At 38.1% G+C, this 25718-nt stretch overlaps 1 protein-coding gene across 7 annotated transcripts; it reads left to right on the top strand.

The window, feature by feature from the left end:
- Positions 1–7510: 7510 nt before the first annotated feature.
- On the top strand, positions 7511–22594 carry elavl2 (ELAV like neuron-specific RNA binding protein 2; the record flags this gene model as incomplete). Of its 7 annotated transcripts, none has more annotated exons than XM_079216039.1 (7): positions 7511–7597; positions 8217–8460; positions 13425–13528; positions 17351–17504; positions 19523–19748; positions 20410–20448; positions 22264–22594. In XM_079216039.1, the coding sequence occupies 7 exons, from the start codon at positions 7526–7528 to the stop codon at positions 22592–22594; spliced, it is 1170 nt and encodes a 389-aa protein (XP_079072165.1). The 7 variants fall into 7 exon arrangements, with proteins under 7 accessions (XP_079072165.1, XP_079072162.1, XP_079072161.1 ...); XM_079216036.1 differs by having other exon boundaries at positions 7526–7597; positions 8220–8460; positions 22267–22594; XM_079216035.1 differs by having other exon boundaries at positions 7526–7597; positions 8220–8460.
- Between the last annotated feature and the right edge of the window lie 3124 nt (positions 22595–25718).

Genomic DNA, 25718 nt, shown 5'->3' with positions numbered 1-25718 from the left:
AGAAGTTCTGCTCTTAGTCAGATCTGTATATGGGCAAAATTGGCCAATTGTTTTTAGGTTTTATTTTTCCTACTGCATTTCCCCTCATTGATCTAGTTTGTTAAAAAGGCTGAAGAAAAAGGATGCCAAAACCATATTGTGCAAAATTAATAAATTAGTTTTGTGCATTTAGCTTTGCTGCCTCAGCCCCATATCGCTCAAATCTTTCAAAGGAAATGAAAATATATGTATATATATTTTAATACTTTAATTATGGCAGTCGTATGTTTCTTAACCTTCATGTTGTCTTGGGGTGAAAATGACCCATCAACATATACATATACACTCGTACATGGGTCATTTTGACCCCAATACAACACTAATCTAAAACTAATCATATTTCTTGATTATTTTTTTTTTTCTCCAACTAACAGTTGCTAAAAAGGAGTTAAGCATGAAATGTATGTGTACAGATTGTAAAGCCCTTTGAGGCAAATTTTAGATTTTGGGTGATACAAAATGAATTTAATTGAAATGTTATCAGGTTGATTTCCAGCTATGACATTTTGCTTCCTAACACCCACTGAAAATCACGTTTCCATGTAATTTATTAGCACAATCAGTGAGCTGCTAAAACGAAGCCAGCACCAGCAGCTTAAGAGGTTGAAGCATGACATATGGTCAAGGCACAAAACAAAAGTATAGTAACTGTCTTTAAGTATTTAAGTAAACAAATGGCATGTAAAGTAATGACCAAGCTTAGTCTTTAGTTTGAAATGTCCCTTATGGTTATTGTCAAAGTGGTAACATAGATAACTTGAGCTTGTCTATGTGAAGTCGAAATCGTTCACTTTATTCAAATTGTGAATCTCTGTATTCTCTTCCTAGTAGCATTGCGTGCGGATGCTTTTTCCCCCTTGTGAGAAGGCTGTGGGATCTGAGAGTACCAATAACTAAACACGCTATACTTTAATGAGTCCTAAAAGGCAGCCAACACAGTAAAAACTGTGGAGGTGGGTGGGTTTATCTAAGCAATGATGGGAAAACCAAAAAAGAACCCTGTGGTCTTTATCTGGGGCTGGTTTCTGACGACGAAACTGTGAGGCAAGGCCTCTGGGGAAACGAGATGCTCCGCACTCAAATGCCTGTGCTAAGAGGAGGCTGCTGGCTGGCTGCACACAGTGAAAGCCTTGTATGACATTTTTGGGGAGATGCATCTTGCCAAGCTTTCTCTTCCAAGTGTTTATCTAATGAAATATTTCTGCCTTGTGGCACTATCTCAAGTGGGACAATAGCCAATGTTTGTGCTTTGTACTTGGAATAAAAGGTGAAACATATGAAATGGAGATTGAAGTAAGTCATTTTCTTCAACACAATATGTTCTGTTGTGGCTGCTTTTCTCAAATTTACTATACATGTGGAGAGGCCTTTTTTTGTAGCTTAAAATGTTGATTTATTTTATTTTGGAATATGAAAAACTGGCTGACTATCACTAAGGTTTTTTTTTAATGCTTTGTCTTTGGACCTTTCTTTGCCATCTTGAATAAACTGCAAAAAAGTTGATGCTTAAAAGCAGTAGGGTACTTATATTTTGAGACTCACAACAGATGGAAAAGCAGCAGCAGGAGGGGGTTAAGTTGACCTGCAAAGTTCAAGCCCCCATCCTTGCGCGACTCGGATGCTTGCAGTGTGCTCCGTTGCAGATTGTACTTCCCTTAATCAGTATTGTTGTATCCGTTGAAGTTGAAAACTCTGATTTGATGTAGAGGATGATTGACATGGTTAATGTTGCATTTGTCTAAATCAAATAATATTTGGTCTAAAGCATTGTGTATTGACAGCTCTTTCATTCAGTTTTTGGGACTGCCAATAATTCAGTATTATCATTAAGGATCAGATGGTGGCTACTATTGCTCAGCATTCTCTTGCACAGCATCACCATTTATTGATCATACTAACATTTTTGGTCTCTAAAACTTTGTTGCATATATTTTACACCATTCGTACAATATTGATCCTAAATAATGCCCCGCCCACTTTGTGTGCACAGTTGTGGGACAGTTATTCTCCTGTAAGAGTATCTCTCAGTAATTGACAGTACCACACAACCGGTCACATTTTGTTACAACAAAAGCAAATAAACTAGACACCACAACTAGTTGTGTAACGAACTATTGTCGAATTGTGATCCTCCAGGTTTGGTAGGTATGTTACCCGCGTGAAATACATTTGTATCTGCCAATGGTAAAATATGTGATCAGGACATCGGCATATATGCTTTTCTCGTCGCAGATCTTTGATAATGTTATCTTGTAATCAACAAATCTGTGTTTAAATCAACCGGAGGGCTAGTGACGATGGCATTGCCGCTAATGGCCAATGAACAAAACGTTTTTTTCAAATACATTGTGATGTGTTCAGGCTCTGTTCAGTTAAAATTATGAATTCTAAATTTATCATGATGTGTTCACATGTAATCTCATAAAATGCATTGTTGGTGAGAAACTTGAATAAATACAGTTGTTTGAAGGAGAGGTTTTCACAACACAAATAGAAATTGGAGAGGGATTTATGACCCGTTTACACTACCTCTGAGCAGCTTGTAATAAATCATTAAAACTACTAATGACTAGATTTGTTTTAATCCATAAAAATACAATCTCTTATTTCCTTATCATTTGAATTGTGTTGAACACTATCTTTTTGTTTCACTGAAGCATGGTGGTTATGACAGTTTCCCATGTATTCTTACTGTAACTAACTAAAAAGATATTATTTAAAACATGTTATGTTTACACTGACTTCAGAGTGGTTGAAATGATTGTTTTGGACAATGGCATAAAGATGCATATAAAAGGTCTGGAGCCTTGTAGACCAGCCGCTATAATCAAACAACAAAGGGATGTATCCGCAGTGATCGGCAATTAGTATTGTGGGTCAGAAATAATATCAGGAATCTTTTAAGTTATATTTGTTTATTTTTTTCGTTTTTGTTGAGCCAATCTGTGACTTGATCCAAACTCTGAGTTGTATCATCCGTTGCACCACTAACCACACCACTTAAGACATTTTTCACGAATATTTACAAAATGTGACATGTGATGAATGACAAGATTGGACTTTCTGCTTTCACAAGTCGTTCAAAGTTGATAATCTATGCACCATTTGCATCTTGAGTGTTCCATACGTGTCTATACAATCCCAAGAGTCCTTGACATGATGGTATCTCACTGTTCAATCCTTTGGAGGATGGAGTCTGCAAATTAATTATGCAGTTTACTTCTCTTCTATTAAGTTGTGTGGGTGGCTGTTGTATTATTTTTATCACAATGTATATCTGTAGTGGTATACAACACTTGTTGATATTGGTGTTGATGCAATTGACCCTTCGCTAATGTTTAACCACGGCTAGAGCGAAATCCACAAAACAAACCTGAAAATGAAGAAGCTCAGACACGATTGAATGAGTTGGATAGTTGTTTGACCGTGATGTTGCGTTGTTATTGGCCAGTCTGCATTAGAGGGGCAGGAGCTAGCAAAGGCTCAATTCGGGCTGGTATTCTGCAAGTGTCTATCTAATATAACCAGATCACTGCTTCAGCTACGTTTGCCATCTCTTTGCATCTGCTGCAAAACTTAAAAAAAAAAAAAACACTTAAAATGTTTTCACATTTAACATCACTACATTAGAAGACTGATGTTGCTAGATCAAGTTCTTACTGGCCTTGGACAATTGACTGTCTTTGTTCAGACTTTGAAGGTTTCCATAATATACTCTTTGCATGATTGGCACATGGAAGATGAACTACTCATCTGGGGTTGTGGTTTCTTCTAGTGAATTACATGTATGTGGTAATGGGTCATGTGGGTTGAAGGTCTTTTATTGTATGACTGTAGTTTTCCTTTTTTTACTCGCATTATGTAGTCTGTGGTTTGACCTTGGTTTAGGGACATGTCAGTGAGTCAAATGAGTCATCTTTGCACTTGTGTACTGAACATTGGTCATTCAGTTGTCTGTAGTATTTTCAGAAACTTTAAAACGGTGACGGTATGTGGATGAATGTATGTATGATGAATGCGTCTCCTCAATCCACAAGCAATATTGTTAAAAGGATTGATTCAAAACTGTTCAAAAAGCTGTATTTTACCAGAAGAGAAGAAAGGTTGCTGTAGCATGTCATTAACACTTTTATTTTCAATGGAAATCAAATGAATAAAGACAGTTCACAGGCCAAATTGCAGAAGCAAAAGAAGAATAAATTGTTTTTTCTGTTCAGACTAGCAGTTTAAGAAAGACAATCAAAGATATTCAATTAACAATATGAAACCAAAGAGTTGCAGATCTTTTGATTGACTTGTTTTGTGTTAAGGGCAATGATATAACTGAACTTGACAGTCGGTAAGCACAGTAACTATGAAGCAGCAAGTTACGCAGCTAGTGCATTTTCATACATTCACTGAGGAATCTGTAGAAATATCAACAAACACTGAAATGAACATATTGTCAGTGACAGGATGTTGTTACTCGGATGTGAATGCACTGCTGTGAGGAGGCGCTTTCACAGACTTCTCCACTCGAGCACAGCTTCTCGAACACAACCAGCCTAACTTGGCTTGAGTTCACTGTGGTCCTGTCACAACAATGGATACTACAACCAATTATGTATCACTAAAAAAGTGACCACTTTTCTTTTTACCTTGAAGAAAATCATACTGAGACCACTCTTGTTTTACTGGCTTTATTTGTAGTAGGGTTCTGGCAGAGTAGTCATCCAATGATTGATGTGTGCTATGTTTTCAGATTGGATTGAGGGAAATGCCTGGAATTATTTCCTCTTTTTAGAAGGAACTAATACACTGGTAACTTAAATGTGAAGTTTGCAATTTCCTATGGCTGAATGTGCCAAATGGATGTTTTGCATCAGCGTTCCGGTCTTGAAATTATCTGAATTCAAAACCTTTTAAGTTCCATAAAAAAACATATATATGCCAGTATGTATTCTCTTCGAAGTGTATTGTATAGTTTTTGTACAATTTGTAGCAAATGTAAGATACTCAACAAAGCTTACTGCAACATGTGATGCTAATTGACACAAACAATTATGTTCTTTACAATCCTGATTAGTGTGCTGTGAGCTCAACACGTATTCTCCCTACTGTGCACAGAGAAGAACTATATCTAGATACATAACACTGTTGAATGCATTGTCATTTTTAATCAAGCTATCACAGTTAACCCTGATCTCACACAGTCATAGTCCACCTTCCGTTTCTCACACTTGGATAAACTGGGGGTGTGATTATTTTCTAATCGAAAAAAGGTCCAGAGCAGATCTACAGCTGTTTGCTCTGAATTGCAGTGAGCTGTTTGCTGCAATTTGTCATTTCACGTCGTGCTGGGCGGTATGGCACGGTATTTTGTAAGATTCTGACGGTTTCACGGTATATCATGGTATTTTTTATTTCGAGTAAAAACATTCATGCATTGATGCCGAAAAGGACCGCTGGCCAACTGGACAGCTGTTGCGAGTGGTGAACAGCTGTTTTTACGTTGGTACATTGAGGGTGTTAGGAAGCTAAACATGGAGGGACTTAAGACCGACCGGAAGGGTCTTTGTCTTCCTGCGATGGAGTTTCTGTGAAAGTGGGCAAGCTCTACCGAGCATGCAGTTCAGCGGTGTAATTTTATAAATGTTCAATTATTAGTGTTACAAATTGTTTGTGTCACAAACTGTCGTGTCATGATGTTTTACTCTGTTAAGAGCGTTAGTTGTGGGTTATTAATTGTTGTTATAAAGTTAAAAACCATGACTCAGGCTCAATACACGTAGTACAAGTAGCTCCGACCGCGCCCGCAGCGGTGAGCTGTGAAAAATAAATGTTGCTGCCTGCTGAAGAGTGACAACTGTTGATACGGCAATGCATGTATGAAGGTATATGAAAAATCCATACCGTACAGAAATTTGAAACCGGTTGAACCGGTATACCGCACAGCCCTAATTTCATTTGCATTTTATATACATCATGACAGCAAGGGATGGCGACAGCTGAGATGTGGCAGTGTTGAAACGCAATTAACAATGAAGAGCAACAAATGAAAAGATGGTTTGTTCAAAAATCAAGGGAATCCTTTTTTTTGTATCATGGCAGCTGCACTGACTTCATTCTGTCAATATTCAAATACTGATTAGTGTTGGTAAAAAACACTATTGAGACAAAAGTCTAAAAGAAAAATATAAAATGAAGCATGTGTGAAAGCAGTATATACAACGAAACTATTGACATGATGTGCACTTATGGACCACAGTGTGAACAGAACAGAGTTGATACACTAAAATGGCACATTGACTGTGATTCGAGAAGCTCTCCACTAAGAAATATTGATCGGGTTTAAACCCGTTTGTTCGGTGCACAATTTGCAATGCTGTTTTCATCACTCGAGTAGAGAAAATCTATTTATAGTTATGGCAGGCTGACATGTTCACAAGATGCAACCAACAAGGTTAAACAAATTCATGTGCAAAAAACTTTTATACCATATTTGATCATAACTATGATATGAGCCAGATTTCCCAAAAATGCTTCCTTGAGCGGTCCCCGAGTTTTTCAAACTGTATCAGGGCCTTAACAACAGCCCACATACTAATAAGCCTTTCTGGAAAGATTAGGACCTAAAGAATCAGAATCTGCACACACAAAAAGACAATAAAACAAAGCATTGGCATAGAGTTTCAGTCAAAAAAACTGTGTTTGGTTAAAAAAAATGAAGAAATTACTTTTTTTATGGCAAAATATTGGCCGATTTGGGCATGCCGGGTACTGAAATGCTAATCAATTTCCGCACTTGCTGTATGACGCGTTTTTTTAAATGTGGGCGGACCAGGCAGGCTTCAGGACTCAGAAATGTGCGCCGTTTTGTGACTTTATAGGTACTAAAACAGGGTTTATAAGGATTTTGATTGATTTTTTTTTTTTGGACTCCCACAAGCCCGTAGCGTTACAGGGATGTGTGTTTTATTGAAATTCGACATTGTAAGGGATTTAGCGAAATGGTACGATCGCCGCGGCAAGTCACGGCGTTTACCTAGCTATTTAAACTTAACGGTTACTTTATTTTGAAACCATAGCTCTCTTCTCGCTAGGGTTACGGTATTGTCGCAATGTAAATTAAGTTAAACAACCATGTGGTTGCGGAGATAATTAAGCTGCCGTTTTTAAAAACGTTTATTTTTTTTGTCTGAAAATGAGGCGCTTGGGGTGCATGGACAGCTAGTTCATGACTCGTTCCCCAACAATGACATGTGTCACAACCCGGCTGCAACAAACAGGGAGACAAACGAGTGGGCTGCTAACAAAAAGCGATTTAATTTTTAACACAAGTCAAACTAACTAAAGTGGAGGTATCAGTAGTGAAGTGCATGTATGGGTGTGTGGCAGTGTGCATAAAGATACAAAGCAAAACCTCTTGATTGTTGCTTTTGTTCTTGCTGATCTAACATTAAGTACTTTTTGTGTCCACATTTTCAGACGGCAACACCAAACTAAGATGGCAGTCAGACTGTGCGACGTGGCTTCTCTGCTTAGAAGTGGTTCGTGGGCGCCTGAGCCTTGGACTGGGGTCAGTGGCACTTCTCTTCTGAAATACTTTGCTTTATGTCTCAATGCTCAGGCCATACCAATGTTTTGACCCTGAAGTCAAATGTATTACGTGTTCAATTTGGAATTCAGCTATTGAAGGTCTAAACCTGTCTACTCTGATTAGTTAATCTCAAATAATTACTTTTGAATGTGATTGCCTAGGAATAATATGCATAGTGGTGACGGTTATCTGCTTTGTGAATCTATTAACAAAGGATGCCTCTTCATATGTTCACTTGTTGCTGGTTGCTTTAACTCATTACCATACAATTTAGCATACTGCATCTAGATTATTATGTCTGATAAAATGTCTTGCTTTAGTCACCACATTGATCCTTAAAATACTAATGTTTAAACATGCTACTTTCCATCTAGAATATTGCTGTTGGGCTTCTGACAGATTAATAGACAATCACATTACTTTTTCAGTAGAAAGTGTCCTCTGGTTTCCCAGAAACAAAAGCAGCCATCATAAATGGCAAAGAGGGAATTAATTATGCCTATTTTCAACTTTGTATTCCCACCTGTGGTATTTGTTGGCTGTTATTGTCTAATTTTCATGTGATTTTGACTAGATGTTTTCCTTTCTGTCTCTTTAGCAGGTAATTGCTGCCATGGAAACACAGTTGTCCAATGGGCCAACTTGCAACAACACAAGCAACGGGCCCTCAACAATCTCGAACAACTGCTCCTCACCGGTGGAGTCAGGGAGCATAGAGGACAGTAAAACTAACTTGATAGTCAACTATCTGCCTCAGAACATGACCCAGGAGGAGTTGAAGAGTTTGTTTGGGAGCATCGGAGAAATTGAGTCCTGTAAACTGGTTCGAGACAAAATAACAGGTAACACAACCTTTTATTGCTATAGCTGTTTATTCGCTTTGACCCGACAGTTGCTATGTGCTCTGAATTTATTGGTTGTAAATATGTGCATTTATTTTGCCTTTTAAGTTAGCACACAATTAAACTTTTTATTTTTATGCCTGCACAGTATGACTCTCTTTTTGTATATTTTATATCTAGCATCTCATTATGAAGAATACAAGGCACTGTCTGTACTGACAGATTCATCTTTATTGCTATATTTTAGAGATGCGCCAATGCTTCTCTCAAAGGATATTTCCTTGGTTCTTTACTACAGGAATTTCAAGACACTCGAATGAAATGCATTTTGCATTCCTTTTTATTTGGGCAGCCAGACAACTTGCAAATTATTTCAGTTTTTTTCTTATGAGAGGAATACAGCTGGCAGAGACACGGACATTGCCAGTGTGACATGAGAATGTAGATGATGGCTGAAGCTGCTGGATTCTTCTGCTCGCTGCTTTGATTAAGCTTACCTAGACCTTCCACATGAGGCCTTTTGCCTTTTTAAGGCGCTATACACACACGTCTGTTTCATCTGCATGTACATCTACAGTGTTAGCTCAATGAACAGATCATTCCCTTGAAATGAGGCTGAAGGGCAGGGCGCTCCTATTGAGAAGCGTTGTTGAACTAAGATGCTAGAACTTAAGTGATTGTGGAGAGTCTTTTTATTCTGAGACGACAAGTTAGTCACCGTCATTAGATTAACATTGAAGATGTGTGCAGCCGCATCTGGCCTTGTGAAACATTTAACATTATTAATTCAATGCTCCTCCGTCTTGTAGTCGCCGATCCCTGATAATGCCACATTGTGAACAAAAAATCTGTGTTGGAATCGACAGGAGAGCCTCTAACTTATAGTTGCAGTATAATGCGCTTATTCTCTACTAAAGTAAATTATATAGTTATCATGATGTGTTCTAATGTAATCTTGTAAAATGTAGTTTTTGGCGATGACCTTGAAAGAAGAAAAAAATATATATAAATTTATATATATATATACACACACACACACACAGTATACAACAATTGTATTGGAGGGAATTCTTAGCTGTTAACTTCCGAATACAAACGCTAAGTGTGTTATTAAATCTACCACAGCAAAGATTTCTCAAATATATAAAAATGCAATCTTTTATTTTCTAATCTTTTGAATTGTGTGTTTTTATGCAAATAGCCACTATGGATGTTTATAAGAAAGTAAAAAGATACATTTTTAACGGTTTATGCTGACTTAAAGGGTTCCAGTCATATTTTTTTGGGACAGTGCTGAAAACAAAATAGTTTGGAACCTGAAAACTAGCTGCTCAAACAAAACAACAATAATGTGTACCGGCCAATATGGCTCATTGACGACCAGCAATCCGTGCTGGCAGCAAAAAAATATATCCAAAAGCTGATCAGATCCCTGACTGAAAGCCGTCATAAAATTAAAACTGTGATTCTTTGCATCCCCACTAATGTTTCCCACAGCTGCTAAAATGTCGGGTGCTCTTAGTAACCGTTTGCTTCTATAACAGATAAAGTGGAAGTTCATTTGTTTTGGCACAGTGTAACTGTTCTTTATACATTATCAAAGCTTTCATGTCTCATTTAATTGGGAACAAATGGAAAGAGGTAGACCACACACCGAGATTGGTGTATTTGTGGAGATGGAAGGCATAGGGGGGCTATCATTATGTATTTACTGAATTTGGACTTTTGGCATGCAGGGATACATTTTCAAGTGTGCTGTCTTCTATGAAATAAATGCCCTTATGTGGTCATGCATACAAGAAATGCATTTGATTGTTGATGTGTGAAATGGTCGGAGCTGAATTGACATGTGAGCCTCGTTTTAAAACCGGTGTTGAGCACAGTCTGCTTGGGTGATTGAACATAAACATGCTTGATAGGTTGCATATTTAGTGGAGCAAGTGTGAACATAACGCTCAAAGTCATTTAAGTGCAAGGAAATAAATGAAACAAGTTGTTTGAAGTCAGCCTGCTTTTCAGTGAAAAGGACTTAAGGCAATACTACATGCTGTAATGGAGCAGTGGACATTTAGATTCAGATTAAGCAAGTAACACCCCGATGACTAAATATAGTTTATTTTTTTAGGTGATCTGTAACTAAATAAAAACATGAATGGATAAAACACAGGTTTTACCAAATCGAGGGTCCTCTATGGTGCTATATGCCCCTTGCTACTTTATAGATGCCAGTAATTTAAACATTTTCACTTAAAGTTTTAATTAAAGCAGAAAAAAGAGAGTACTAGATGGAAAATCATAATTTAAGATTGGGACATTGCATTTTTTTTTGTAAGCTTTTTAACATGGCAGTAATCATTGCTTGAAATTAACATTTATTCATCTCGGGGTTTCCCATGCTACCTTGGATAGTATAGTAATTGTATGTCAGTTGGTTGTTATGCTTGTCCTCTGCCTTATGGACTATCTTGTTGTAGAAGATGCCAACCATTGTATACAACTGGCCACTAGATCTGTGTTTGTGGGTGTAGCGTCGCAGTCATGTTCATCTTGTCGTTGACTGTTGTATAGTTGCACACATCTGTGAAAACTTGTGTGCCATGGTATTTTCTAGCTTATACCTTCATTTTTTTTTTTTTTTACAAAAAGTAACAAGTAATGTAGTATATATTAAAATTACAGCTTCACTTTGTTTTCAAAATGCGAGCCTCTGTTAGATTGGATTGGGATGACAGTTGCACCGGCATCTTTAGAGAAACTGAGTGTGTAGATGGGGTTTGTCTACGGCACAAATCCAGAGTCTCTTAACATCAGCAGTGATCTTATTTGAGTAATTAGCCAGATAAAAACAAATTGCCTTTTTTATTAAAGAAGTACAAATGTAGCCTGCTGGAAAGAGTGAGTGCGTAGCTTTGGCTCTAGATACTTTAAAACAGAACACTTAAGGGAGACAAATTTATTTTGATGCAACTGTACAAACACCACTGACATTAACAAACTTAAACTTGCTTGTTTGTCTCGAACATAATGTGACTGCTGTAACAATGCTTATGTTTCAGTGTGCCTATTATTGCTTATTGTGCTAATGTAACATTGATTTAGTGTCACAATTTCAGTTTGAATTGTGTTTGGTCACATTTGTAGAAACTGCTTCTTTCAGAAAAGGGGATTGATCCCTGCTGTTGAGCAGATGTTTTTGTCAATGCAGGTATTTCTAAAGCACCCATTTAATTGTCCAAGTGGATCGATAATGGACTAATGACCAGCTTTTCCCCATCAACACTAAATAACCAGCAAGCTATTATATATTAAGCAGATAAGCTACTATTTAAAGTTATTTTTAACTGACAAAATCTTGAATTGGGTTGAGTAAAAACTGACTTCAAAATCAGTTGGGGAAAAATTAGTTATTCAAAGCCTCCAAGTCATTTCTTAGGAATTTTGCCTTGATTTCAATTTCAGCTCTATATAAAACCCTATCCCCTCCAGACTGTGTTGCTTTTGTCTCTCCCTTGGCCCTTTGGCAATGGATTCAAGCCAGCCTACATCTGTGCACTGGTGCTACATCCGATGTTAAGTAATCACCAGAGAGATGCATGCTTCCTCTTTGCTTTAAATGTTCTTGCCTTGGCTGCTGCTGCAGCAGCTTAGTCTTTGTGTCATTTCCCTCCCACTATGGGCAGCACTAGTCTTTTACTGGAAGCTGGGTGCAGTTATCTGTTTGAAAGTGCATCCCAGCATGTCTCCTCTACTCTTAACGACAGATGAAAGTGAGAAAGTTGTTTATTATAAAAACATGGCTGAGGCCCCCCAGTCATAACAGCAGATGTAGTGGCTATTTAGACGTTCCATAGGAAGACATCACTATAAGGACATAGCATGCCCACATGTACCATGTATAGCAGAACACAGTGAGGGAGGCGGTTTGCCTGCCAGGCTTAAATAAAAGTGTCATTTCACCAGCTCATTTCAAAGGCTCGGCATGTTTCTCCTGGCTATAACTCCCTGAGATTCAAGGTGAAATTAAGTTTATGAACTTCACTTGATCGCAGCAAAACGACACATGAGAGCAGTGACTCATGGTGGAGCCAGCATGGATGCATATCGGGTGTTCAGATGTACAGCAAAGCTAAATTGACAGTTGGATGTCTCTCTTTCCCTTAACTAATACACAAATATGTTATTGTTTTAACGTTGAGTTTTACATTTTCAAATGTCTATATTACATATATCTTTTTTTGCTTCATAGTCTTGACTCTTCAACATGTAAGAGCTGATGTAGCCAATATGAAAACCTAAGAAAAAACGCCCGATGCGCTCTCACTCATGTCTCTAAATGTGTCTTGGGCATAAATGTGATACTGACTTGTGTGGAAAATATTAACCAGATTTAATCATCAAGTTGCTTATATACTGTTTTAATAAGCTGAAGCTGCTTGAGCTGGTGAACTTGACCGGCAGTGGAATTGCAGAGAGACCCAGCAGTGTGGGTGGAGGAAATTGAATTGCCTCTGTGCACATAAAGAGTGGGTGTCAATCTATTGTACATTTTAGAGATAAACTGTGGAGGGAGGGGAACACATTGAGCCTCGGCTACTGCGCTGTGTCAGATGTGTTGGTGTAAAAGCAGATTCTGTCATTTTTAATTTAAGACATGTTTGTCAAAGAGTTGGTTCACTATTGGTTGTAAGACAAATAGATGTTGGAAATAGGCCTGTGACCTCCTCTGTTCTTCATGCTCTGCCAATGAGAAATAAAAAACAACTTTATTATTTATTTTTTATATCCTTGTGTTACTGATTGTGATTTATTTCTTGAGAGAACTGCATTCATGTCATTCACAATTTATAAAAGGCAGTTTTGTCCATGTTTAACTGTTGCATATCTTCCTGTGTTTCTGTTGAGCCGTCACTTTTTAGTTTTCATAAGTGTGGCGTTTTATCTATTTTCTGGTCTTGTGATTGCAGGGCAGAGCCTAGGCTATGGATTTGTGAATTACGTGGACCCAAAGGATGCAGAAAAAGCCATCAATACTTTAAATGGCTTGAGACTTCAGACTAAAACTATCAAGGTAGGATGTCATGCATGTGTTTTTTTCTAATCTCTAACAGGATACCGTGTTCATTCTTATCTCCAATAAACTACCTAATCAGACGGTCATATTAAACTCACTAAAATCAGTTACCATTCATGACTGGTTACAACAATTCAAGATATGCCGTTCATGTCTAGCTCTCTGGGATGGAGTCAGATGCATAATGAGGCTGGAGAAATGTGGGGTGGAGAGGGAGATCCTATTGTTAATCTGGGCACATGCATCTTTTCCTTGGCCTCAAGTAGAGCAGAACTGTTTCTATGGTTGCATGTGCTGTAGCTCTGCTGTATGCCTTTACAGGGAGGTGGCTACCATTAGCATTCATCAGGCAATGTCGCGCTCGATGTGAGAGTGGAAAAACTAATTTGCTTCATATAGTGCTGCAGGATTTTTGGATGGTGGAGACAGATATTTTCTCACTGGTCTTACAAAGAGCTCTGCCAGATACCTTCTCTCATCGGGAAGAGGGGTTTTCAGGTTTTCATAAAAATGTCTGTGGGCAAAACACATTTTGCATACGAAAATTAATTGAATGGTACAAAATGTGGCAGCTGTATGTTTGATCATCTGTTGATTTGTTTTTACAACGTAAATACTAAATTGAAAGTTGAGGGATGTTATGAGTCATACCACTTAATTCCCATGAATCAAACTGAACACGTCTTTATCCCCATCTCTCTTCCGCGGTTCATCCCTCTGAAAGTATAACGTAATACTTTTGTATTTTTTATCACACGTCCCAAAATCTCTAGCTGCTCCGTCAGAAGTGCAAATAAACCCTAGTGGGGTAGAGGAATGTACTTTGCAAATATTAGCATCAAATGAAGTGTGAAGGTGAGGCAGGGATGAGAAGGAGCTACACTGAAAAAAATGATACTTTGGACTAACCTAAAAAAATTACTCTAATTTAGCGAACACGTGCGAAATATATAGACAGTTGTCCATTACGCCACTAACGATACCTATGCATGGCAAACACATGCTCCCTATAAAAGCTCACGGTACGTTAGCTAAAAGGTACCGTTAGCGCGTGTTCGCTAACGGTACCGTGAGCTCACGGTACGTTAGCTAACGGCACCGTTAGCGCGTGTTCGCTAACGGTACCGTTAGCTAACGGCACCGTTAGCGAACACGTGCGAAATATAAACAGTTGTACATTCTGCCACTAGCAATCAATATGCTTGGAAAACACAGGAGAGCATAGCGATTGCTGTGGCTCTGTAACCATGTGGGCTGTGGATGCCCAGTAGCAGGCAAACAGCTCCTAAACTATTATTTTTGTAACTAGCGTTGGCTAACGTTAACTTACGTTAGCTAATGTTACGTTACATCAGCCAACGTTACGTTACTCTAGCGAACACGCACAAAATATAGACAGTTGTACATTCTGCCATTAACAATGAATATACATGGAAAACACATGTTCCGTTTAAAACAAAACAATTTAGAATTATTACCTTGTTTTTGAGTTGCCTTGACGGTTTTCACTTCAGGCGAAGTTCAGGCGAAGCGAGGTAATGGCGGACGTCAGAACACAGACCAGATGCGACTTCATATGGTCACGTGGTGGTCACGTGACATGTAAACCTCTGGTCTAAAGTGAAAATACGACTTTTACCTAAAATATTGCTTTTAATTTTGTCTACGGGAAGTTCTATTTGCTTTTAGGGAAAGTGAAAACAACTTGTTTAAACCAGAAACCATGATTTTCGATGAGACCAAATTAAAAATGCACTTCACATGAATGACACAGTTGTTTCACTTTTTTCAGTGTAGGGAGTAGCCTGGCTGTGTGCTGGGAGCATAAGATTTCACGTTCACTTTGTCAGCCTCCCCTTCAGGGCAGGGTCTGGGTGAGTTTGGCGAGTTTGGATGACCAATTTGAGTTCTAAATGATCTGAGAGCACAAAAAGGAAGGTTTAATTATGAGTGATTTTTGTTATAGTCCATTGCAAACGATTATAAGGACTTGTTTTCGGATGCTCTAATTAAATGCAGCTGTCAAGCTAGTTATGTTATTGACAGTCGAGTGGCAAGTACCTGGAGTCACCAGACGAAAGCAAAATCAAGGTTCATGTCGGCAGATTCATGACTGCACTTTGTTCTTTATTTTCTCCCTTCCTGTGATCTCTCATTTAGTCCTCCTATAAACCACCCTTAAGTCATTCTTCCACATCAGCTCCTAGATGTAGACTATGGAGGCCCATCTGCATCTCATTGTATAGATGACTGAAAATGGGATGGTGCTCCAAAAACCTAATGATCATAATGTATGACTACTCGGGGATGAATGATGTATTGATCCACAGGGCCTGATGGATAACTCTTGTCCCTCCCCATTTTCTATTACTCTGCTGTGTTTATGGACAAATGTTGATTTATGCTGCATTTTTATCTAGTCTGGTGCTGGGGGTTCTCCAAATATATCCTGAATTTAGAGAAAGAATGAGCGAGACTACTTTTAATAGGCAGCTGTGCTGCTCTGTTGTCTATAGAAATGTGCAAGTTATAATCCATTTCTTTTTTAAATGAGAGCTGTCTAGACAGGCCTGATGCTGCATCCATCTCTGTCAGGTTTCCAACCGAATTGATGGACAAAAATGTGCAGGTTTAACAGACTGATTTGTCACTGTTCATTTAGCTGATGAGACTCAATATATTAGACAAACACAGATTGTGGCGCAGCCAAACTATTAAATTGAATCATCCTAATGATTATAAAAACAATCATAATGGGGAGAACCTGCTATAGCAATGGGATGATGCTGTATTTGTTTGCTGTATAGTCAATTTTTAAGAGCACAGGTATGAACCAAATGTATCACCTTAATGCTCCATAAAAATATGACTATTTAGGCCATTCTGACAGATTAGTGTGGTTCTCTTCAGGTGTGTTCGGTCTGAACAAGAAACACTTTTTTGTTTTAGAGGGAATTTAATTGTTGTGCAGTGGATTTTTTTGTCTGTTTATTAGCAATAAACACACAATGTCAGCAGAGATGTTTGCTGTAGCAGGCAATAGCTGTGTGTGTGTGTGTGTGTGTGTGTGTGTGTGTGTGTGTGTGTGTGTGTGTCTGTGTCTGTGTATGCTTCAACTTGGACTGTTGTCAATTCTTATTTGGAACTCCGTTTGCCTATGTTCTCCAGACTTTCTCTTTTCGTCTCTATATTCAGTCTCAAACCGTTAGGTTAAGGAAGAAGTTTCAAGCTGTGAAACTTTATAGAATTGACTGCAGACAGGTTTTGCCTGCAGTTGTGCAACCTAGAGTAAATTTATGTTTAACAATTGTATATTTAACATAATTGATTAATGGATCCAATCGCATCAATATTTGGGTCAAACACTTTTAAAGGTATTTAAAGGTCATAACACATGCTTTTATTTGAGCATATTAACTAGAACTGCTAGTGCTTGAATTGTAAATGCTACCAATATTAATTGTTAGTTCATCTGAGAATTCCAATGCATTCATCAATATACTGAGATATGGTACAAACATTTGAATTAAGCATTTGTGTTGTTATATTAATAATATATGTCATACACTGTGACATGTTGGCTACATAGCATAGCTGTATTTAAAGAAAACTCAGTCCGGTTAATTACCAGTTCGTGTTTAATTATTTCTGGTAGAAATGGGTCACAGCATCTGCTCCTCTGCTTCTGTCAATTTAGAAAACCTAACATAAAAGGTGATGAATAACCTGCCTTGATCTCAGAACATTTGCATTGGAGGTATGCATGTTCAAAACTGGCTGTAATGTACTCGTGGTCATGTGAACTGTCTCCATCTGTAGGTTTCCTTTGCACGTCCAAGCTCCGCCTCCATCAGAGATGCGAATTTGTACGTCAGTGGCTTGCCAAAAACCATGACTCAGAAAGAACTGGAGCAGCTCTTCTCTCAGTATGGACGCATCATTACCTCACGCATTCTGGTGGACCAGGTGACTGGTGAGTAGGACATGACCCTTCCCTTGCTGCTTTTCTTTTCACCTACTTCTAGCAGTGACACCCTAGCAAAAAGAAACAGCCAGGCCTGAGAAATGCATCAGCGGTTGTGGTCCCCAAAAATGCAATTTCCCACTAGAGGTGTTCATAAATATGCATAGATGGACAGAACAGGAAATGGGTGTTAAGTGGCAGGACTCTATGCTTCATCATTTCTTTTCCCCTCCAGTCTCCCTTCTGCCTGCACTTACCTTCTCTTGCTTGCTTCCTCTTCCCATCCCCAAGGTGTACATGCAATGCCCGTTTCATGACTAGAAACAAAATGCATTAAGAGAACTTATATTTTCTATATCTCAACTGTCATGTGGCAGCAGAACGCTATGAAACACTGAACAGAATCTCTAACTGAGACATTTCCCACTGGTTGTCCCCATGTGCTGGTGAAACATATATTCTTTCAGGCATGCATTATTATCATTCCGGAGAAATCTTTCATTTTTACTTAAGTATTAATGGAACAATCCATAATCTCAGGGAAAGAAAAGGGGAAACCCAATCACCAAAATCCAAAGCATTATTGTAACATGAATTTGCTCACAAACTAGCAGGCTGGCACTTTATACAAAGGTACTCGTTCTTCCCCATGCCTTTTTACTACAGTGGCTCTCTGACAAAACTCATACAAAATGCACAAGCTCATATCGTAAGAGAAAGGTACTTTTTAACAAGAAACAAGCGAGTATCAAAATGACAAATTTGCGTCAAGCAATGGGACCACAAGCAACATGTGGTACTAGAGTGATGGACCTGATTTTGACTGGGCAAAAAGATACTGATGCTCAAGGCTGATTGGCAGGCAGCAGGAAGAAACAAAACCTTGAGTGAAAGACATGCATGGCTGTTCCAAGAGGGCAGTAAGAGGTAAATAAGTTAAAGGACTGATGCGTAAATTAACTTATAAGATATGTTCGCTATAATCTATTTAAATGGTTTATGAGCTGGTGAGGTTTGATCAAAACAGCTCGCCAGATGGCATCAGAAAATAATGTACTCTAGGTCAGCGGTCCCCAACCTTTTTTGCACCACGGACTGGTTTCATGCAAGACTATATTTTTACGGACGGCCTGTGCATGTCATGATCTTCAGACTTGGTCGTTCTACCTACTGCCTGCCAATGTCCCATGATGGCAAAGCTGGCAAATGCTAGTGTTCTGTCAAAACGAGTGCACTTTTGTTTTACCTTCCATGTTTATCCTCCAGTTACAAATTTGACCTGCGCCTTAATCAGCTTTTCTTGATTTGGAATGGGTACTATACTAATAATTTTAGGATCATACAACTCATGGATCGGATCAAATATCTGATCAGCACAAAAGATGAATCACATATTTTACAGAATATTGGCGGGTAACGATAGTCAGTAAAACTTTATTTCCCACTGCAGTGGTTCATGTTAAACTGTAATTAATCTGCGGTTCCTGTGTGCCGAACCGCGAGAGGTGATCCGTACCGATCACGGAATAATTGTGGTCAGGTACACCAAGACTAATAATTATGCCTCTGCTTCTACATTTAGTTAATATCAGTATTGTTTGTAAAACATTCACGTGAAGTGGGCTTGTATTTTTAATTGACTAATGACACAAACTGCTCCCTATATAGAAATATATTTAAGTTTGCTTATACACCTCAAATTGTGATAATTGTGTGCCTGCTACAGCAAACGTTTCTGCTATCGTATTAATTTGATTTCTAGCTATTAAAAGTATTTTGTTTGTCTGCACCGCCACAACGCACTGCTCGGGTTAAACTATCATGAGATAATATAATCGCACTACTGTCTGGGGAAAAAATTAGTCATTTGTTGTGTATAAATTACTTCAATTACCTTGTTTTATTTTACCCATAAACTACTGTTTAAGCCGTGTCTGTGAAGTTCAAGCTGCATACCAGTACTGAATGTTTTCAAGGCTGTCGAGAGAAACTCTGTGACTGATCTTATGTTAATTTTCTCTCCTCAGGCGTTTCCAGAGGGGTTGGCTTCATTCGTTTTGATCGGCGAGTTGAAGCTGAGGAGGCCATCAAGGGTCTTAACTGTCAGAAGCCGCCTGGTGCCACTGAACCCATTACAGTCAAGTTTGCGAACAACCCGAGCCAGAAGACCAGTCAGGCACTTCTGTCCCAGCTGTATCAGTCACCCAATCGAAGGTACCCAGGACCCCTCGCACAGCAGGCACAACGCTTCAGGTAAAAGGGGCACACCAAAAATAAAAAATTGAAATCTGATTCTAGCCAAGTCTAGTTAATACTGCTCGTGATTTATGAGTTTGACCCTTTGAGGCTATTTGAAATTAGCATTTAAATTGTCTCGCAGCAGTACTTTGAAAATATTCTGTGTGGAGCTCATCAATACTCAGGACAGAATAATTCCTACCCATATTTACATTCTCAACTTTGCTGTGTTCCCCCTGATGCAGATATAGGCATATGGAACAATTGGGTTTGAGCATCTTCTGATAAATATGAAAAAAAGATGAGCAAAACAGATTGAAAAACCAATCGATGGTGTGGAAGTTTTGCATAGTTAGTGGCCAAAATTGGGGGAAATGAAAATAAATTTGCTTTTCACTCTACTTCACTCCACCTCAGTTTGCAAAAAAAAAAAGACAATTTATGGAGCTATCATATTTTTAAGTCGTATGCTGTGACAGTTGCAGTTTTTTCCAGCATAACATGCACTATATGAACAGAATGTCTCCGGCTGGCTCTATTAAGTGGGTTGAATATTGATAAATGCTACTAAACAGGTTAAGAAGGACATGATGGTCTTGGAATTTATGCATGTTAATGCATCATTAACCTCGTAAAAAGCTTCCTCTTATATTGAAACGCTTTTTGTTTTTTAAAGGTTGGACAATCTGCTGAACATGGCCTATGGAGTGAAAAGGTAATTAGATTTAAGTTTTTAGATTTCAGTCTCCTTACTTGATCCTGAGGGAAATGTGGACCTAACATGAGGAAGTCATAGACTTTTGTTTCTTCTCTCTTTTTCCCTGCATGGCAATGCTCTGGTGTGCATGCATGACAGGGTGGTTTGTCTTAACACCAAGTGATAATGTAAATATTTAGCATGTGTGCAAGATGCAAAACGGTAAACTTGTGTGTTACGAATTGGGAAGGAGGACGAGAGCTACACATTAAACTAGGAAGAGACGAGTGGTGGGTGTCACTATAGATTACCTGCTTTTCTGACCTGGGACAATCACTTCCCCTCTGCCACAATATTCTTTAGGATGTCTGCTGATTTGGGTGACAGAAAACCAAATTCACATGTATAATTAAACTGAAGTAGCTTCAAAGTCTGAGTTAAGTTCTACGCCCACATGTGCACATGTCTCATACATTGAGCCAGTTATAAATACTTAAGTTCTCCCAGTGCATATTGGGTATGTTGTCACATAAGGCCCCATAATTAAACATTTGTAAATTAACTCCAGCATACCGTCTGACATATAAACTGATGCTGTTTATTTGATTAGTGGCCATGCAGATGGCCTTCTGTCATATTGGCCAGACTCTACAACATACACTTTAATTCCTTATGTACAGTAAGTAAGCAAATTCACTCATTTGAACTTGAAGCATCATTTTGATTGGTAATAATTGTATGTCACTCTCTTAAATAAGGTTAGTGCCTGTATTGGATAAGATCAGTGATGCAGTGGAGTGCTTTAATCTCTACACAATGTCACAACATGTCTAAATTACAGTCTACACTGCTTGTCTACATAACAAAGAACAGGATGTCTTACTTGCTATTGCACAAAATTGCATACGTGTATTTTGAGCTCAATACTTTTACCTTGATCTATTATGGACAGCCTTGTCCTGTTTTAAAGTTTGTTGCGTCAGAAGTCTTTCAGGATTTGCCAGGTTACCAGTTTGTTAAAGTTCAGTTTTAGGAATGCCTTCCTCAAGTATGATTTGAAGTCCAATCCCCTGAAAGCTCAAAGGCCCATCACCGGCGACAATAGACTTGTGATTTCTCTTCTGCCCTGCTCTTTGGCTGACGTCTTCGTTGCCAAATCTCTCTGCGTGCCCTTGATGCTGGGAGCACACCTGTCATGGTGGATGTTCCCTGAGAGGCCAACTGGAGCAGCTAATCTTATGTGACACCTGCTGTAATAATTCATAGGCTTTCCATGCACTTTGAATTTTGTTTCTTTAAACTGCAATATCACATTTACCAAAAGCCAGGGCTTTTGCGTGGCTTTTCATTAGTCTTTGAAACTCCAACTTCAATATGGCACATATTTCTGTGTTTTCGAGTAAATAACCGTTATCTTTTCTTTGTAGGCTCACGATGAGCTCAAAAAGCAGCGGCAAATTCTAAGAATTTGAATGCATGTTGACTTGAAACACTTTTTTTTGCTTCTCAGTCAAAATGACAGATCACCTTTTTTTTGATGAGGCTGACTTTTTACGTAATTGTCCAGCAGAAGAAAAATATGTACTTGTAAAATAACTTCATTAGTTCATAACTTGAACTTCTATTAATTTGATGACATTTTTATCTATTTTTTCTGAAATGAAAGTAGGGTGTTATCACTGACTGTAGAAGCAATGAAAACACTTATCAGAATGAAGCATGTGGTGCTGTAGGGACGGATTCTGATTCTGTTAGGCTTGTTGCCAAAATCTCCTGGTCCAAAATGGTCCATTCCATCCTAATTTTGGCTCTGTTGCATTTGGTCTTTTACAGCAGGTTCTCACCCATGGCTATTGATGGGGTGACCAGCCTGGCTGGCATCAACATCCCGGGGCATGCAGGCACTGGCTGGTGTATCTTCGTCTACAACCTGGCTCCAGATGCAGATGAGAGCATCCTCTGGCAGATGTTTGGGCCGTTTGGTGCCGTCACAAATGTCAAGGTTATTCGCGACTTTAACACAAACAAGTGCAAAGGATTTGGTTTTGTCACCATGACAAACTACGACGAGGCAGCCGTGGCCATCGCCAGCTTGAATGGATACCGCCTCGGGGACAGAGTGCTGCAAGTCTCGTTCAAAACCAACAAAACACACAAAGCCTAATACCCACTGAGATTGTTTCTAGAAAACTCAGCAGAAAATGGAAACAGAAAATGGAAGCGCATTGACCGTAACTTTCTACATTAGTAAAAACAGCTTTGTAAATCAGTGTTGCGAAGAAAAACAAAATTTAGCGTCCAATGTAACTTTTCTTTTCTTTTTCATGGCTACGCTTTGAAACATACTTTAAACAGGAAAAAAGTACTGCAGGTTGTAATGCCTGTGATGTTGGATTCTCTTGCTGTCTTTACAGATGGACCATCTAAAATGTTACTATAGTTTTTTTTGTTAAGTTGCACATCGGCTTTGAACAGTAAGTCTTGTATGGTTATGTGTAGTGATTTTGTTTGTATTTTTCTGTGTCCTGATTTGCCTTTGGTGCATTATGCCTTCAGTGGTTAACAAGTACTTATTTTGAACTATTTGCAGTTTTGTTGATTTTTGTAAGTATTCTGTTCATTGTAATATGAGTTGGTTATTCGGTTGGCTGCATAATGTTGCTTATTGTAAACTTAATGGATAAAAGACAAAAAAAAAGAATTCTTAAAGCAGTACCTTGCCAAAGAGCTAAGAACCTCTTTGATGTGGGTTTAAAAAGCATCTATTTTTATAAAAGAAAAATTTGGAGAAACTTTTTACTGGACCTGGAACAAAATATTTTGACTTGGATACTTTGAAAAATATCTTCATATGACACCTTGTGAGCTTTTGAACTTTACAGGAAAGTTTGCAGTGGTTGAAATTTCTGGGGAGATTTATGATGTAAAAGATACCTTTTGAGATCTTTGTATTATCTTTAGATTATAGAATCAATGGCAGTGCTGGTTTCATTTGTAAAATCATCTGTGGGTCCCCTGTCATCCTGGTTGTTATATAACTAGCAACACTCTTTCCGATTTGATTTGGAAACTGACAAAAATACAAAGGTTTATTCGCAAAAAGTGCATGCAAAATTATAACATGGAGATATCTTAAAAGGTAAATAGAGGATAAAAATCAGTTCTTCCTAAAGGTTTCCCTTCAGACGGAGCTCATGGTGTACCTACGATATATCATTAGACTGATTTTTGTCTTAACATCAACCAATAAGGGTTTTTACATACTTTGTATGAAAGATTGAGGACAAGCCAACAAAGGCAGCCGCTTAAGAAAAACAAGTCTGAAGAATAGAACGGATTGCTTTGAGCTTTGTAAATAAGTCCTTTTTATGTTGAGTATTTGGCAGACTTTTTTTGGTTCTAGTTTGGACTTCATCGGAAGTCCAAATCGTTTTCTTTTTTGGAGTATGTAAGGTATTTTTATTTTGGATATTAATCTTTGGATTTAAGTTTTCCCTTCAGTTGAAATACTTGATTTGTTGTCCCATGGACTAGCATTACAGTGCATCAAATTTGTTGGTTGTTTGGTCTGTAGATAGTCTTGCTTCGTTTAAAAAACAAAAAAGAAGAAAAAAAGCTATTAAACTATAGACATGTTTTTGTTTTTTATATATAAACATTATAGATATATATTTATGTGGTAAAGAATGGATATAAACCACAGTTTTGAACTATTTTAGTTTTTTTCCATACTCATATATATATATATAAACGTAATGCATATAACCTGTCTTTAAAATCGTACAAAGGTGTATATTGCTTTATTCACTTTGGGGGAAGGTCAGTGAAGCAGTTCCATTAACGATAGCAACGTTTGTTGCAAGAGTTTGTCGAAGACGTCACGAGTCTTGAACAAACGAGTGGAGGCTCGTCGGGCCTTAGATGCACTGATACTGTACCTGCATCCTGCTTGGTATTTAAACCAATTACTAGTCATGCTTCCCCTTAAATGAGCAGTGTGCTATGCATTATAGGAAAACTGCTTTTTCTTGTTTATCTATTCCTTATTTGTGTTACTTGTAAAAGTTAAATTTAAGTCTAGATGAGTTGTGATAACTTGCTGCCGTGGGTTAGAAACAAAATTTTTCATGCCTGACCCGTCATTGTTGACGTTTTTTTCTTTTTGTAACTTCTTCACGATGATTTGGTCTTGACAAATTGTTCTGATGGTCCGGCATGAAAAATTGTTCCCTCCCACCCCTCTTATCTCAATTCTTAATATAAGAATGATTATTTATTTGAAGTTGTATAGTCTGACTTGGTTATCAGCGTTTTTGGAATAGAATATCTTTTGTTGAATATTTAAAAGGATGTACATGTTCTTTACTTTGTGTTTGGATACTTTTGGATTTTTTCCATGTTCAGTACATCAATAAATAAGTTGAAGGGCAAAGCAGCATTCTGAATGGATCCCACCACTCATCCCAAAAAGTTGTTTTTCTAATTTATCATCTAAAACTTTTACAGTTCATACTTTTCTCACCATTCTGTCTTATTAAATTATAATTGTGTACATGTTTTTTTGTTCTCACTCTATCCCTTTTTGTTTTAATTCAAACAGAAAGCACACCATTATCATTTTATGTAAATCTTGTAATGGCTTCTCTCAAAAGAAAACCTGTCTACAAGCATCTCCAAAGATCCCTGGAGTCTTGATGTCCCGGCCAAGGAATCAATGTCCACTTGACCTCCCTGTAAAAGTATACAGGGTCATTTTTACACTCTGCTTTTTGTAGGGATTTCATTTTTGAAGCGTTGTCAGATTTTCATTGGTGAGCGTTAGAGCTGCTGGTACGCTTTCCCCCCAATCTTTAACTTTTGGCATACTTAGAATAAGTTTGCCAAAAGTTAAACTTTCCTTTTAATGTACCTTGATTCAAACTTATAATTGTACTCTATTTACTTGACTATTGCAATTCCTATCATTCAGCCTAGCTAGTTTATTTAATTGTTTTCTTTGTGAATGATTGACATCTCGTACTTTTGTTTTAGCTTGTTTATAACTGTTTATTTTTCTTGCTGGACTCTGGCAAAGAGGCCTATGAACTCAAACGCCACTAAGTGAATGAGTAATAACATTATTGCTCGGTCGAGTTGGAATGGCCCCGTTGGCTGTGGCTCTTTAAAAAATATATAACCGTGGCAATGTTTCTGCTGGTAAAGTCTTTGCGATTAATCATCTGATCCACTTTCTCAGGAAGACGAGAAAGCCACAATTAAGAAATGTTGTAGCTCTGTAAACTATAACG

Source organism: Taurulus bubalis (assembly GCF_910589615.1).
Source record: "Taurulus bubalis genome assembly, chromosome: 3".
Lineage (NCBI taxonomy): Eukaryota > Metazoa > Chordata > Actinopteri > Perciformes > Cottidae > Taurulus > Taurulus bubalis.
The sequence above is the reverse complement of the archived record's forward strand: the minus strand, read 5'-3'. Positions and strand labels throughout refer to the sequence as shown.